At 49.2% G+C, this 14,171-nt stretch overlaps 1 protein-coding gene across 5 annotated transcripts in view; it reads left to right on the forward strand.

Moving 5' to 3' along the window:
- OSBPL9 (oxysterol binding protein like 9) overlaps positions 1-14,171 on the forward strand; it is a 139,856-nt gene that overhangs the window by 102,193 nt on the left and 23,492 nt on the right. For all 5 annotated transcript variants that reach the window (XM_083157388.1, XM_083157386.1, XM_083157387.1 and 2 more), the window contains 8 exons: positions 2,130-2,223; positions 2,693-2,797; positions 3,101-3,260; positions 7,308-7,420; positions 9,703-9,815; positions 10,892-10,977; positions 12,842-13,013; positions 13,961-14,045. In XM_083157388.1, coding sequence (XP_083013514.1) covers positions 2,130-2,223; positions 2,693-2,797; positions 3,101-3,260; positions 7,308-7,420; positions 9,703-9,815; positions 10,892-10,977; positions 12,842-13,013; positions 13,961-14,045 — 928 coding nt within the window. The remainder of the gene's footprint in view (positions 1-2,129; positions 2,224-2,692; positions 2,798-3,100; positions 3,261-7,307; positions 7,421-9,702; positions 9,816-10,891; positions 10,978-12,841; positions 13,014-13,960; positions 14,046-14,171) is intronic.

A 14,171-nucleotide genomic window follows, 5' to 3' on the forward strand; every position in this document is an offset into this window, starting at 1 on the left:
CACTTAAGGGCATAGTTGGCGGTCCCCCACTTAAGGGCATAGTTGGCGGTCCCCCACTTAAGGGCATAGTTGGCGGTCCCCCACTTAAGGGCATAGTTGGCGGTCCCCCACTTAAGGGCATAGTTGGCGGTCCCCCACTTAAGGGCATAGTTGGCGGTCCCCCACTTAAGGGCATAGTTGGCGGTCCCCCACTTAAGGGCATAGTTGGCGGTCCCCCACTTAAGGGCATAGTTGGCGGTCCCCCACTTAAGGGCATAGTTGGCGGTCCCCCACTTAAGGGCATAGTTGGCGGTCCCCCACTTAAGGGCATAGTTGGCGGTCCCCCACTTAAGGGCATAGTTGGCGGTCCCCCACTTAAGGGCATAGTTGGCGGTCCCCCACTTAAGGGCATAGTTGGCGGTCCCCCACTTAAGGGCATAGTTGGCGGTCCCCCACTTAAGGGCATAGTTGGCGGTCCCCCACTTCAGGGCATAGTGAGCGGTTGTCCCCCCCCCCCCCCACACACACACACTCTCACAAACACACACTCCAGGACAGCTTTGCAGGCCCTTCCACTCCAGGACAGCTTTGCAGGCCCTCCCACTCCAGGACAGCTTTGCAGGCCCTCCCACTCCAGGACAGCTTTGCAGGCCCTCCCACTCCAGGACAGCTTTGCAGGCCCTCCCACTCCAGGACAGCTTTGCAGGCCCTCCCACTCCAGGACAGCTTTGCAGGCCCTCCCACTCCAGGACAGCTTTGCAGGCCCTCCCACTCCAGGACAGCTTTGCAGGCCCTCCCACTCCAGGACAGCTTTGCAGGCCCTCCCACTCCAGGACAGCTTTGCAGGCCCTCCCACTCCAGGACAGCTTTGCAGGCCCTCCCACTCCAGGACAGCTTTGCAGGCCCTCCCACTCCAGGACAGACTTGCAGGCCCTCCCACTCCAGGACAGCTTTGCAGGCCCTCCCACTCCAGGACAGACTTGCAGGCCCTCCCACTCCAGGACAGACTTGCAGGCCCTCCCACTTCAGGACAAACTTGCAGGCCCTCCCACTCCAGGACAGACTTGCTAGCTCCCCACACACACAACATCAGTTTCTGCATTTTAAATGTTTTTTCTGTTTGCGCTGTAGCCTCAGTTTGTCAGGATGAAAGGCTGAGGAGTTGTATGCTGCAGATATTGGATCAGATTATCCTGCTATGTATTTTGAATAATAGCCTACTGTAGGTTCTTCTTGTCTTTGGTGAAATGACAGCCATGCATCAAAGCCAATTCATACAAATCTGAACTGTAGAAAACAGCCAACGCTGCATCTACATGACGTTATTTTTTTAATGGAACAATTGTCTATTTATTACGGTGATGACATTATGCTGTGACTCAGCCGCGTCTTCGTAGCATCAGGGTTCTGTAATGTGTTTATGTTCTGTGTGATGACTCTGAATATTGAATGGTTTCTTTTCCAAGTTTATATTTGCTTGCTGGCTAAAGAAACTAAAGTCTGTCTGTTATATCCTTCCATCATTCGGCTAATTTTGATGATCTGATGATCTTGGGGCCATATCCAATGGGGTCAGAGTTCGCTAGAGGTGCGGTATATGAACCAATATCGGTCTTTGATAGTCCTGCCTTGTAAAAGTCAGAGATCATCCTCACATGGCGAACTCTGACTCTGGGGCAGATTGATTAAGCTTAGGGAAGTGATAAAGTTCCTGGTACATTAGCACTAGCCAATCAACTCCTAATTGTCAAGTTACAGGCTGGTTTTGAAAAATGATAGGAGCTGATTGGCCGGCGATAAAGTACCAGCCACTTTATCACTTCATCAGGCTTAATACATCTGTCCATCTATTACATATGCCTTAAGATTTTTTTTGTTAGGACTGGATCGGCATTTAATGGAAAATCAACTTGTTGACTGTCCCAGAATCCCCAATGCTGGTATCAGGGGCTACAAACGGCTGTATATGTATGGGGGCCTTTAGGTACCGTTATTACTTTTGGTGACTAGTTGGAGTGTGATCTGCCATAACCTTTTATTACACCACTTTGTGTCCACAGTGTATGTTGGAGATTGATGCCTCATATTACCCTCACCTGTGCGGTCAGCATCCCTCTGACACGTGTGTCTATGCTTATTATCTTCCACAGAGCACCATAAATCCTGTGGATTCTATTTACCAGCCAAGTCCATTGGAGCCTTCTGTGATTTGCACCATGCCAACACAAACCGTTCCATTGCCAGGTATAGATGTTCTCCTGTGCCTTATTGTAGCTGTCTGTAGCTTCCCCTTTAGGTGGCGCACACAGGGGAGCCTGCTGTATAGTAAGCAGGTGATAAACCTGGGTTAGGCAACATGTGGCATTACAGCTGCTGTGGTGCTACACATCCCAGCACACTGTGCCACAGTTTTGGCAAGGCATGATGGGATGTGCAGATCCGGAGCGCCACAGGTTGCCCAATCGTGCGATAAATAATTCCTGTGCATGACAGACCTGGAAACTAAATATATTTTTCCTTTTGAGGTTTTAAGTTTGTTCCTCTGTGATGACCTCTATTTGTATGAACAGTCACCGGCGTTGCAGCATCTATAGTTCCGGAATGAATAGATAGAATAAATGAATAGATCTCACTGTTCCATTGTAGAGACCTCACCTACCCCCCTGTTTGTGCTAGATGCTTTCTGCTAATGTTAAATGACTTTATCTTTCAGAATCTCTGCAGGTCGGTAAAGGAGAACCACGTCCGTCATCGCTGGCTGTTGGGTCGGTAGTGCCCACCCTTGGGAACCATCAAACTCCCACACCCAACAGCACAGGTAAGACCTATCCTTCCCAATGAGGGTTAGCTTGCTTTGTAACTTGTGAATCCTATTTGAATGTGTTCTCCATAAATTAGGAATTTTTTAGGTTGCACTTAAACCCTCGCTTTTTTTTTTTGGGCAGCGTTGTGCCAACTGAGCGGCTAGGCACTAATTCCCACTGCTAGACTATACATGGGTGCACAAAGCATCCTTGTAGCATTAGCTGTAGTCCGCCTCTGGGATGCCAGCTGTTCCAGGAATAGGATGTGTGAGGATTACAGCTGCACAGACTAATGATGTGATCCTTCCTCTGTACAGGGAGTGGTCAGTCTGTTCCCAGCAGCAGTTTGACGTCCCCCAGCCATGTCAATCTGTCACCCAACACCGTCCCAGATTTCTCCTACTCCAGCAGCGAGGATGAATTCTACGATGCTGATGAATTTTACCAGAGCAACACATCGCCAAAGCGCTGCATTGAGTAAGTGGCACTACTGCCGATAACCTAACACTCTGCTTTATCCCTGGTCTGACTCATCTCCTGTGTGCATCTGCTTTCTCCTGCATTATCCCCAGATTCCTCATACAGAGGGTGACCTAGATGACCAATTGCTCTTATGCGGATTTGTCCGGGTCACCCAATTTTCTTTCCTTCACCTGAACAGCACCCGACCCTCCTATTTCTCATCACCTAGTTGGCACGGTCCGTAAGGAGGGGCAGAGTATGTCTGTAAATGTCATTGTTATATTTAGTATCAGCAATTGTGCTAATGCAATGGGCATGAGGAGAATGGTGATCACATGGAACCTGGCTAACTGGCGGAATACTGTAAGACAGACCTGTCCAAACTGTGGCCCTCCAGCTGTTGTGAAACTACACATCCCAGCATGCCTTGCCATAGTTTAAGCATTCTGTGGCAATGCATGATGGGACTTGTAGCTTCACAACAGCTGGAGGGCCATAGTTTGGACATGTCTGCTGTAAGAGTATCTATGAGTAAGACCTGACTGCGGTTTAAAGGCTTTTGTAGAAACCGGGTGCTCTGCAGATTTAAAACCATCTTTGGCATTTTTTTTCCATCATCCATAAGGACATTAAACTTTTTAGTTTCCAAACTCTGTCCTCCTTGCACCCTAAAGGTGCATACACAATGGGCATTCATACACAATGGGCATCTAAAAAAAAAAACCTACATCGCTCATTTTTGCCCCTCTGAGCCATATTGATTAAAATACAACCCAGTGTGTATGGTGTAGAAAAGGAATGATGCGTGCTCCCGCAGGTCTTTAACCCCGACCGACCCCCCCCGCCACCACCACTACAGTCGCCTGTGCATGCAGTTCAATTTGACACATAGTCAAACGACTGTTGATTGACAGGGAGCGTTGCACCGGCAGAGTATTTCTGGGTTATGCACATGGGTATGGATCATTGGCTAGACAAGCATTAGGTTGACACCACAAGGTCGACCGGGTCATTAGGTCGACATGAGGGAAGGTTGACGGTCAAAAGGTCGACGTGGGGCTTTTCACTTTTTTTTTGTCCCAAATGTTAACGATATCGGTGGTGGGCAGAATCACCCAGTGCGTATGCACAGTGCCGACAGTCATCATGTTGACAGGTTTATAATGTAGACCGTAATGAAATGACAACATATCATCTATCTTGGCCTAACATTGACTTACGCACGCCAGTCCAGTGTTGTCTTCTGGGTACCGCCGGTCATGTGACTGTCACATCTGGCACGGACCAATGATCCTCTCACGCCTCTGCCTGCATCTTGCAGTCTATTTTAAATGAAGCCCCATGCACACTGGGCGACTTTCAGCTCAAAGCCGCCCCACTGTGTATGCCCTGGCGATGAGCGGTGCTGCATTATCTCCTGGAAAGCCGCTCGTCTACTGGTATTAACAGCAGATGAGCGGGTTCGAGGGTGGCTTTGTATAGCGCTGCGCTATGCCAAGCTGTCCGCTCCCCGTTGTCGGCGCCGGGCAGGGGGAAAGCCGCTCAGTGTGTCTGGACCTTGAGTTTCGTTCTCCTTTGTAATGTCAACAGATGTGTGCCCTCTGTTTCAGTATTACCCTGTAAACAACAATCTCTTCCTGCACATTGGTCTAAAGTACAAATACCATTGCTCAAACTGACCTTTGTCCGTGTAGGAATGAAAGCACGCTGTGATGTGTAAATACAGTACATGCCGGGCAGCAGAACATCACGTGTACATTCTGTGTATGTGCAGGCTGAGCAGTACAGGTTCTACATACATAATAATCGTTCTTTTTTATGACTCTTTACTAGAAATTGGACTGTTCACATAAAGATGAAATAGATCCAAACTGTGCATTTGTTAATGAAATGCTAATACACCGATTTGCTGAAGATAACATTAGCTGTGGTTAATGGCCGTGTTATTTATGAGCGGAATCCGTTCCTCTGGCTTCTATGTACATTAATGAGTGCAGCGTCTACATGGGAGAGGTAGACGGAGCAGATGTGGTCATATTCCTACTGACCGGCCGGCTACAAATGCTGTTATCCTGAATTCGCAAATACGGGACTAGAACATTTTATAAATTTAGGTACAGAAGGAAGAACATTATATTCAGCAAATCCCTTTTTCTCTTGGCTCACCCACCACGCCCTAGCTGTGACTGTATAGTAGTGTTTGATCCTGTCTGGGGAACAATGCTGGACCTTGGCGTGTACTATGACTGCAGATTATACTTATCCAGTATAACATATTGGCTCCTCCCCCTCTACATCCCTCTACATCCCTCAACCAATCAGCCGTCGGTGTAAGTTACTTTCCGCTAGGGCATGGCGAGCGCAGCAACCCTTCGAGGGGACGTGGTACACTTTGACGGTGTCCATTTCGCCTAATATGGGTTGACCTTGACATTCAAGACAAAAAAACATGAAAAACTCATGTCAGCCTTTTCACTGTCAACCTTCCCATTGTCGGTCTTACGCTTGTGTCAACCTTTCGACCTAAGCCATGTCGACCGTCAGTGGTTGATCCAATGCATGTTGACCTAATATGGGTCGAACTAATGACCCGTACCGTGTATAATGGTTTTCTGCCTTAAAAATCATTACAAATCTGAAGTTTAGAAAGTTCCTTCTGGCGCAGGTTCTACCGGTTGGCAAGTCAGCCCCAGTTTGGTGAAATAGCTGCAGGGTGGTGCCCTTGGCTGCGCCATGTCCTGTACCTGGTATCTCTGTGTACTACTTGCTGCTGAGGATTCACGTTCAGCTCAGACATGAACTGCCATCATCTGGGTCTATATTGATGCAATGACCTCTCACTAATGACTCTTATAATTAGGCAGGGCCTGCTGCTGTAAACATTTAAATGTCATGGTTAGTAATCATTCTGTTTAGCAGACACATTGACATATCGGCTTTTACAGTCTGCAGCAAGTCCTGAGAACATAGTCTCGGTATTGTATACACCCGAACCGTTCATTTCTAAGCAGCGGCAGTGCTCCCATTGCTATGGGTTACAATGGGTTGCTATGGGCTGAAAGGACAGCACGTATCCGGTACCTATGTGGTGCTCAGTGGCTCTCCTCTGCGGAACACGGATGTTTGCATGACCTGTTTCTACACAGTGACTGTTTATTTGGCACAATGTGTAGATTTAGGCCAGTACTTACGATGACCTCTCGGGTGCCTACTTGGTGGCCCAGTGGTTATTATCGCTGTCTCACAACACTGGCACACCATTATATTCTCCCTCTATGCCCACTGGGATGGTAAAGTATGAACAAGTCGGCCTATTGCTTGTGTTGACCTTTTGACCCTATTGACCTAAAGCATGTTGAACTTTTACATGCGTTGCCCTATGGCTTGTTGACCAATAGCGGTCGACTGAATGCTTGTTGACTTAATGACCCCGGTTTAGAGCCAATGATGACCCGTTAGACATTGGTGTGTTTTTGTAATTTATTAAGTCATGGTGAAAGTGAATAGCTGATTGGTTACTGCACATCTTTCTGGTGACCTGAATGGATCATGTTAGCTGAGCACATCGCTGTCCTTCCCCTTTGTGTTACGTGCATTTGCCATGTGATCCGATGAATGAATAATGAAACGTATATTAAGTCTGCATTAATGTACTGTGTGATGTTCCATTTACAAAGCGGCTGTCCCGATTCCTGGTAATGCAGTGCCGCACTGTCCATAGGGAGGTTTGGTTCAGTTGCATTTCATCTGCTGTCTTTCCTTTTATCTATTTTATCACCAGTTTTATCAAACAGAATATACAATTTTGTATAAGTTTCCCTCCTGAGCATTGCTTCTATGTGTGGAACTATAGAGCAAACACTGTATTATTCTGGCATCCAACAGGTATAACATGTACATTGGTGGAAGTTGACCTGCGGCTCTGCAGTGGCACTGGAAGGACAGTGCTCTGCATCGGCTGGGGGTGGGGCTGGGGATCACATGTTGCTGGGGCCTGATTATAGCTTATTCTGTGCTATGCTGAGTTTGGTATAAAATGACTGTCTCTCTCTCTCTCTGTAGCTCATCTGAGTCTGTGGCAGGCCTGTCACACAGCAGCACAGGGACAAGCCTGAAGAGACCGGACACTACGGAATCCCTCAATTCCTCAATGTCCAATGGGACCAATGACGCAGGTGAATAATCCACTGGTGAGGTGTAAATACTCCGGTCTGCTTATGCATGGCATGTACCTCACTCCAGGGGCCGGATGTAATATGTTGTTTTAAAGGGGCGGCCATATTGAAAGGCATGGTTTTGCCTTGTAAAGGATTGGCGCTTTAAAAATGAACACAGCTGCTGAACTCAGACGCTATTACATCTGGCCCCAGGTGCGCTAAATTCACAAAACATTGTGCCTGATGCGTGTGCACTGTAGTTTTCCTCTTTGCGGTCTGTGCTAGACTACCATTGGTGAATGTCTTATTTCATGCTACGGGTCGTTTCATCAACATGTTTAGCTGTTGCTTTTGAGTTCAGCATCCCCCCCTCCCAACTGCCGATTAGGTGTTCCATTGTCCAATTGCACAAACAGTAGTTTAAAAGTCAAGCACCCCAACACCTGTGTGGTTTCTTATGATGACAGTATTGAGTGTATGCGCCTGGCAGCTGTCCAATCGGAATGCTTGATTCTATCTGCAATTTAGGAAGTAAGGGTAATTATACCGCATTCATCGCCACCATGAAAACAGCCTGGTTGGCACACACAGTATTGGCCCCAGACTTGTTCTGGTAGTGGGGAACACGGCATTACTGTATCTGTGTAATTATGGTTTTAGCTCTTTGTAAAACAATCCTCTATAGCAATTAATGCAAGTTGTTGGTGGGATGATCTGCAATGTGCAATTCTGAAAGGGCAAGAGAAATCTGATTTGTTCTCTGTAAGGGATGCATTGTGCTATACACGTTACAATGTATAATATATACACCGCACTGCCATGTATTTATAATGTCTTCCCCTATCAAAATCTCTCCTTATCATTCGTTTAATAAAGAACAACTATTGAAAGAGTTTTCCAAAATGAGGCGATTAAAAAAATAAAATAAATACAGTGTCTCAATGTAGCTTATGAACCATTTTCTTCTGAGCTGTGCAGCCATCTCCACTGGAACATACCAGTCACTTGGTATCCAAATAGAAGATATGCAGTAGGTCGACACAAGATGGTTTACAGGGTCAAAAGGTCGACACAGTGCCTTTCATAGGTGCAGATTAAGGTTAGGCTGCAGGAGGAGATGGTTAGGGTTAGGCACCAGGTGGAGGGTTGGGCTCTTGGGGGAGGATTAGAGTTAGGCTGCAGGAGGAGATGGTTAGGGTTAGGCACCTTGTGGAGGGTTGGGCTCTTGGGGGCGGATTAGAGTTAGGCTGCAGGAGGTGTTGGTTAGGGATAGGCACCAAGTGGAGGGTTGGGCTCTTGGGGGAAGATTAGAGTTAGTCTGCAGGAGATGGTTAGGGTTAGGCACCTTGTGGAGGGTTGGGCTCTTGGGGATGGATTAGAGTTAGTCTGCAGGAGATGGTTAGGGTTAGGCACCAAGTGGAGGGTTGGGCTCTTGGGGGAAGATTAGAGTTAGTCTGCAGGAGATGGTTAGGGTTAGGCACCAGGTGGAGGGTTGGGCTCTTGGGGGCGGATTAGAGTTAGGCTGCAGGAGGAGATGGTTAGGGTTAGGCACCAAGTGGAGGGTTGGGCGCTTGGGGGAGGATTAGAGTTAGGCTGCAGGAGGAGATGGTTAGGGATAGGCACCAGGTGGAGGGTTGGGCTCTTGGGGGAGGATTAGAGTTAGGCAGCAGAGGAGATGGTTAGGCACCAAGTGGAGGGTTGGGCTCTTGGGGGCGGATTAGAGTTAGGCTGCAGAGGAGATGGTTAGGCACCAAGTGGAGGGTTGGGCTCTTGGGGGAGGATTAGAGTTAGGCTGTAGGAGGAGACCGAGTTAAGCACTTGGCAGAGGGTTATGGATAGGCACCAGTGGGCTGGTTAGGCCTAGTCTGCTGCTGTGGATGTTAGGCTCTTGGTAAACGATAAGAGAGAAGTCGGTGCTTGATGACCGTTCGACAGTCGGGATCCTGACTGACCAGGGCTATTTTCCCCAGTGGGGATCCACGACCCCCATAGAGGGTGAACAGAACCTGTGGCGAGCCACCGAGCCCACAAGGGGCTTTTTTGCGCTTGCCCCCCTGTCCGAGTACCAGCAGTTGGGATTCTGATGTCGGTATACTGTCCGTCGGAATCCCGACTGTCGGGCCATCATACCACTCCCGAAGGTATGATGGGCACCAGGGGGAGGGTTAGGATACCGGAGTGGATATTAGGCTCTTGGTAAACAGTTGGGGATGGTTAGGATTGGGTCCAGATTTAGATCCATATCCTGCCACTTAATAGAGCTTTTCCTCATTGGTTTAACCTTGTCGCTTTTATTCCAGATCAGTTTGACGACGACCGAGATGACGATGGAGAGGGAGAGTCGGTGGAAGAGCACAAGAGTGTGATCATGCACCTTTTGTCACAAGTCCGCCTGGGCATGGACCTGACCAAGGTGAGATCACCATTCCTAAAGGGCGAGGCCTCTGGTGGCATTTCTTGTTACAGGGATATGTGTATTTTCCACTTGTTTCCATCAGACAAAAACTATATACCATAAACCTGTTTGGCTGCTGCGTCCGGTAGTGGAGTTTTGTACGACTGCCAACACACACTCATGATGACATTGTTAGCGGAGGAGCTAATGCTGCCGGCTCTGCTCTCGGCTTTCACAGAATAATAACACGCTGTGGGAGTATTTTCTTACTGGAGATGTGAGTTATTGGCTGAGCTGACTCCTCCATACAGTGATCAGAATCTGCAAAAGCAGAACAATCTCATACAATGATCGAACACCGTGATGGCTAACCTTGGCACCCAAGCTGTTTTTGAACTACACAACCCAGCATGCCCTGAAACAGCTGGGATGTGTAGTTCAACAACAACAACTGGAGCCAGTCTCCCCCCTTTTTCTATCTAGTTGCTGGAACCAAGCATTATATTAGCATCTTTTAAGTCAGCCTAAGGAATAAAACCATCCCTGCCTTTTACAGGGACTTTTCTATCTGGCAAAAAAAAATCCCTTTTACATAATATGAATTGCGTGTAACTGAGAAAAGGGGCTCTCAGTGCTTTGGGGTTACCACGGAAAGCCATTGGAACATCAACAGGGCTTCATCCTTTTTAGGCTGTGGAACGCCGATCCAGCTCTGCTGCTGGCGGGTTGCAGTGTAGGTCTGACATCTTCCCAAACATTATATAAATTGGTATTGTTTTCCATTTTTACCAGAGTGCATGTATTAAAATCATTAGTATTATTCAGTGCCAACATTTGTTTACGTTTTTTTGAGACTTCTTATATCAGTGTTTACTAAAAAAAATTATTTTAACAGTTCAAGTTTTAAGTATTCCATTTTCAAACACAGCCTACACAGGTGACCTAATGGTACCTCAATTATTTTGATTGAACCACCTGTGTTCATGCTTAGGGATTACCAGTTGATGTTCTGTGCAGCAACCGCTATGATTTCTGTTCTCCTGTAACAATCAGACCCAGTGTTTATATGCCTGCGTTTTATATGTATTTGTCAGGTTGTGCTCCCCACATTTATCCTGGAGCGGAGATCGCTGCTGGAGATGTACGCCGATTTCTTTGCACACCCCGACTTGTTTGTAAGGTACATTGCACGGGTACTGATAAGGCATGTAAGGGATGTGTGCGGGCACTGGTAAAGCATGTAAGGGATGTGTGCGGGCACTGGTAAAGCATGTAAGGGATGTGTGCGGGCACTGGTAAAGCATGTAAGGGATGTGTGCGGGCAGTGGTAAAGCATGTAAGGGATGTGTGCGGGCACTTATAAAGCATGTAAGGGATGTGTGCGGGCACTTATAAAGCATGTAAGGGAGGTGTGCGGGCACTGGTAAAGCGTGCAGCGGAGGTGTGCGGGCACTGGTAAAGCGTGCAAGGGAGGTGTGCGGGCACTGGTAAAGCGTGCAAGGGAGGTGTGCGGGCACTGGTAAAGCGTGCAAGGGAGGTGTGCGGGCACTGGTAAAGCGTGCAAGGGAGGTGTGCGGGCACTGGTAAAGCGTGCAAGGGAGGTGTGCGGGCACTGGTAAAGCGTGCAAGGGAGGTGTGCGGGCACTGGTAAAGCGTGCAAGGGAGGTGTGCGGGCACTGGTAAAGCGTGCAAGGGAGGTGTGCGGGCACTGGTAAAGCGTGCAAGGGAGGTGTGCGGGCACTGGTAAAGCGTGCAAGGGAGGTGTGCGGGCACTGGTAAAGCGTGCAAGGGAGGTGTGCGGGCACTGGTAAAGCGTGCAAGGGAGGTGTGCGGGCACTGGTAAAGCGTGCAAGGGAGGTGTGCGGGCACTGGTAAAGCGTGCAAGGGAGGTGTGCGGGCACTGGTAAAGCGTGCAAGGGAGGTGTGCGGGCACTGGTAAAGCGTGCAAGGGAGGTGTGCGGGCACTGGTAAAGCGTGCAAGGGAGGTGTGCGGGCACTGGTAAAGCGTGCAAGGGAGGTGTGCGGGCACTGGTAAAGCGTGCAAGGGAGGTGTGCGGGCACTGGTAAAGCGTGCAAGGGAGGTGTGCGGGCACTGGTAAAGCGTGCAAGGGAGGTGTGCGGGCACTGGTAAAGCGTGCAAGGGAGGTGTGCGGGCACTGGTAAAGCGTGCAAGGGAGGTGTGCGGGCACTGGTAAAGCGTGCAAGGGAGGTGTGCGGGCACTGGTAAAGCGTGCAAGGGAGGTGTGCGGGCACTGGTAAAGCGTGCAAGGGAGGTGTGCGGGCACTGGTAAAGCGTGCAAGGGAGGTGTGCGGGCACTGGTAAAGCGTGCAAGGGAGGTGTGCGGGCACTGGTAAAGCGTGCAAGGGAGGTGTGCGGGCACTGGTAAAGCGTGCAAGGGAGGTGTGCGGGCACTGGTAAAGCGTGCAAGGGAGGTGTGCGGGCACTGGTAAAGCGTGCAAGGGTGGTGTGCGGGCCCTGGTAAAGCGTGCAAGGGAGGTGTGCGGGCCCTGGTATAGCGTGCAAGGGAGGTGTGCGGGCCCTGGTATAGCGTGCAAGGGAGGTGTGCGGGCCCTGGTAAAGCGTGCAAGGGAGGTGTGCGGGCCCTGGTAAAGCGTGCAAGGGAGGTGTGCGGGCCCTGGTAAAGCGTGCAAGGGAGGTGTGCGGGCCCTGGTAAAGCGTGCAAGGGAGGTGTGCGGGCCCTGGTAAAGCGTGCAAGGGAGGTGTGCGGGCCCTGGTAAAGCGTGCAAGGGCGGTGTGCGGGCACTGGTAAAGCGTGCAAGGGAGGTGGGCGGGCACTGGTAAAGCGTGCAAGGGCGGTGGGCGGGCACTGGTAAAGCGTGCAAGGGAGGTGGGCGGGCACTGGTAAAGCGTGCAAGGGAGGTGGGCGGGCACTGGTAAAGCGTGCAAGGGAGGTGGGCGGGCCTATTCCTTTCATTCTATCAATACAACGTTCTGTTACCCATACACTGCCCTATTGAACTGTGACACTGGTCTGTGGGTATGGGAGCTGAGTGCTACTGATGTTCTACGTCGTTTCTTTCAGTATCGGTGACCACAAAGACCCCAAAGACAGGATGATTCAGGTGGTCAGATGGTTCCTGTCTGCGTTCCATGCTGGCAGGAAGGGGTCTGTTGCTAAGAAGCCTTATAACCCAATCCTAGGAGAAGTCTTCCAGTGTCACTGGGATCTACCGGGACATGAAAGCGATGAGCCAGTGAGTTATGTTATACAGTCTTGCTGTAGCCGTTATTTGCTGTGTATGAGGAAAGTGTAGATTAGCGCTGTCAGATGGCGTTCAGACTGGTTATGTCAGGCAGATGTTGCGACCTTACTGATCTTTATCGTTTCCGATATTAAATACAAAAACTGAACACACTTATCGATATATCCTTCAAACAACCTGTGATCAAACAATTGGCTGGACTGTTTGTGACGTGTACACCCGATGTAGCTGCAAACCATGGGTTTCCTACCTATATCACATCAGACAGATCTATTATTACATCTACCGGTGTGTCCAGCGTCTGACCAACCAAAACGATAAATCAGTCGCAGATTCCATTGAATACAGAGGCGTAACTATAGCACCGCAGCCCCCGCATCCCCCTCAGGCTTACCTGTCTGCGCATCCCGGCTCCCCTCCTGGCTTCAAGCTATTCTATGGAGACGGACCACGATAAAATGGCCGCCCCATAAAGCAGACCGTTCTCTGAAACTGTCTGCGGTATGGGGGCGGCCATTTTATCGTGGTCAGTCTGCATAGAATTATTAATTGAAGTCAGGAGGGGAGCCGGGACGCGCAGACAGGTAAGCCTGCGGCGATTGGGGGGGGGGCAAACCAAGCTGATTGAATATGACATCACAAGTGGGTTCTGACTGGGAGACGATTCGTAAATGTGTATGCACATAGACTTGGTGCCCCAACATCTCCCATCTATGTGGTGCAGGGGAAAACTGGTGAGCTTGCTGGTTGCAAGGTGCCACGGCTTCTACAGCATCTCGCACAATTATACTGCCCTCTGAATTTACATCTCTGTGTAAAAGGCATTTATTTACTCACGTTAGTAATTATTTCCTAGTGACATCTAGTCATCAGATTCTGGATTTACCCACGGGGAACCCCTCATGCACTGTTGTAATCATTTCTTTATTTCTTCACAGGACTTAGTTTCCGAAGGGCCAGTTCCATGGGCTTCCAAAAATAATGTGACTTTTGTGTCCGAGCAGGTCTCGCACCATCCGCCAAGTACGTTACCACTTCCCTTCTCTTCCCTTGTGGCTTTTGCTTTATAAAAATAGACTATTTAAGTGAAAGGAATTTGTACTAGAAAACATTGGCTGGCCATAATCTGCAGAGTATTACACTAGTAAT

Source organism: Crinia signifera, chromosome 8 (genome assembly GCF_055691185.1).
Source record: "Crinia signifera chromosome 8, ASM5569118v1, whole genome shotgun sequence".
Lineage (NCBI taxonomy): Eukaryota > Metazoa > Chordata > Amphibia > Anura > Myobatrachidae > Crinia > Crinia signifera.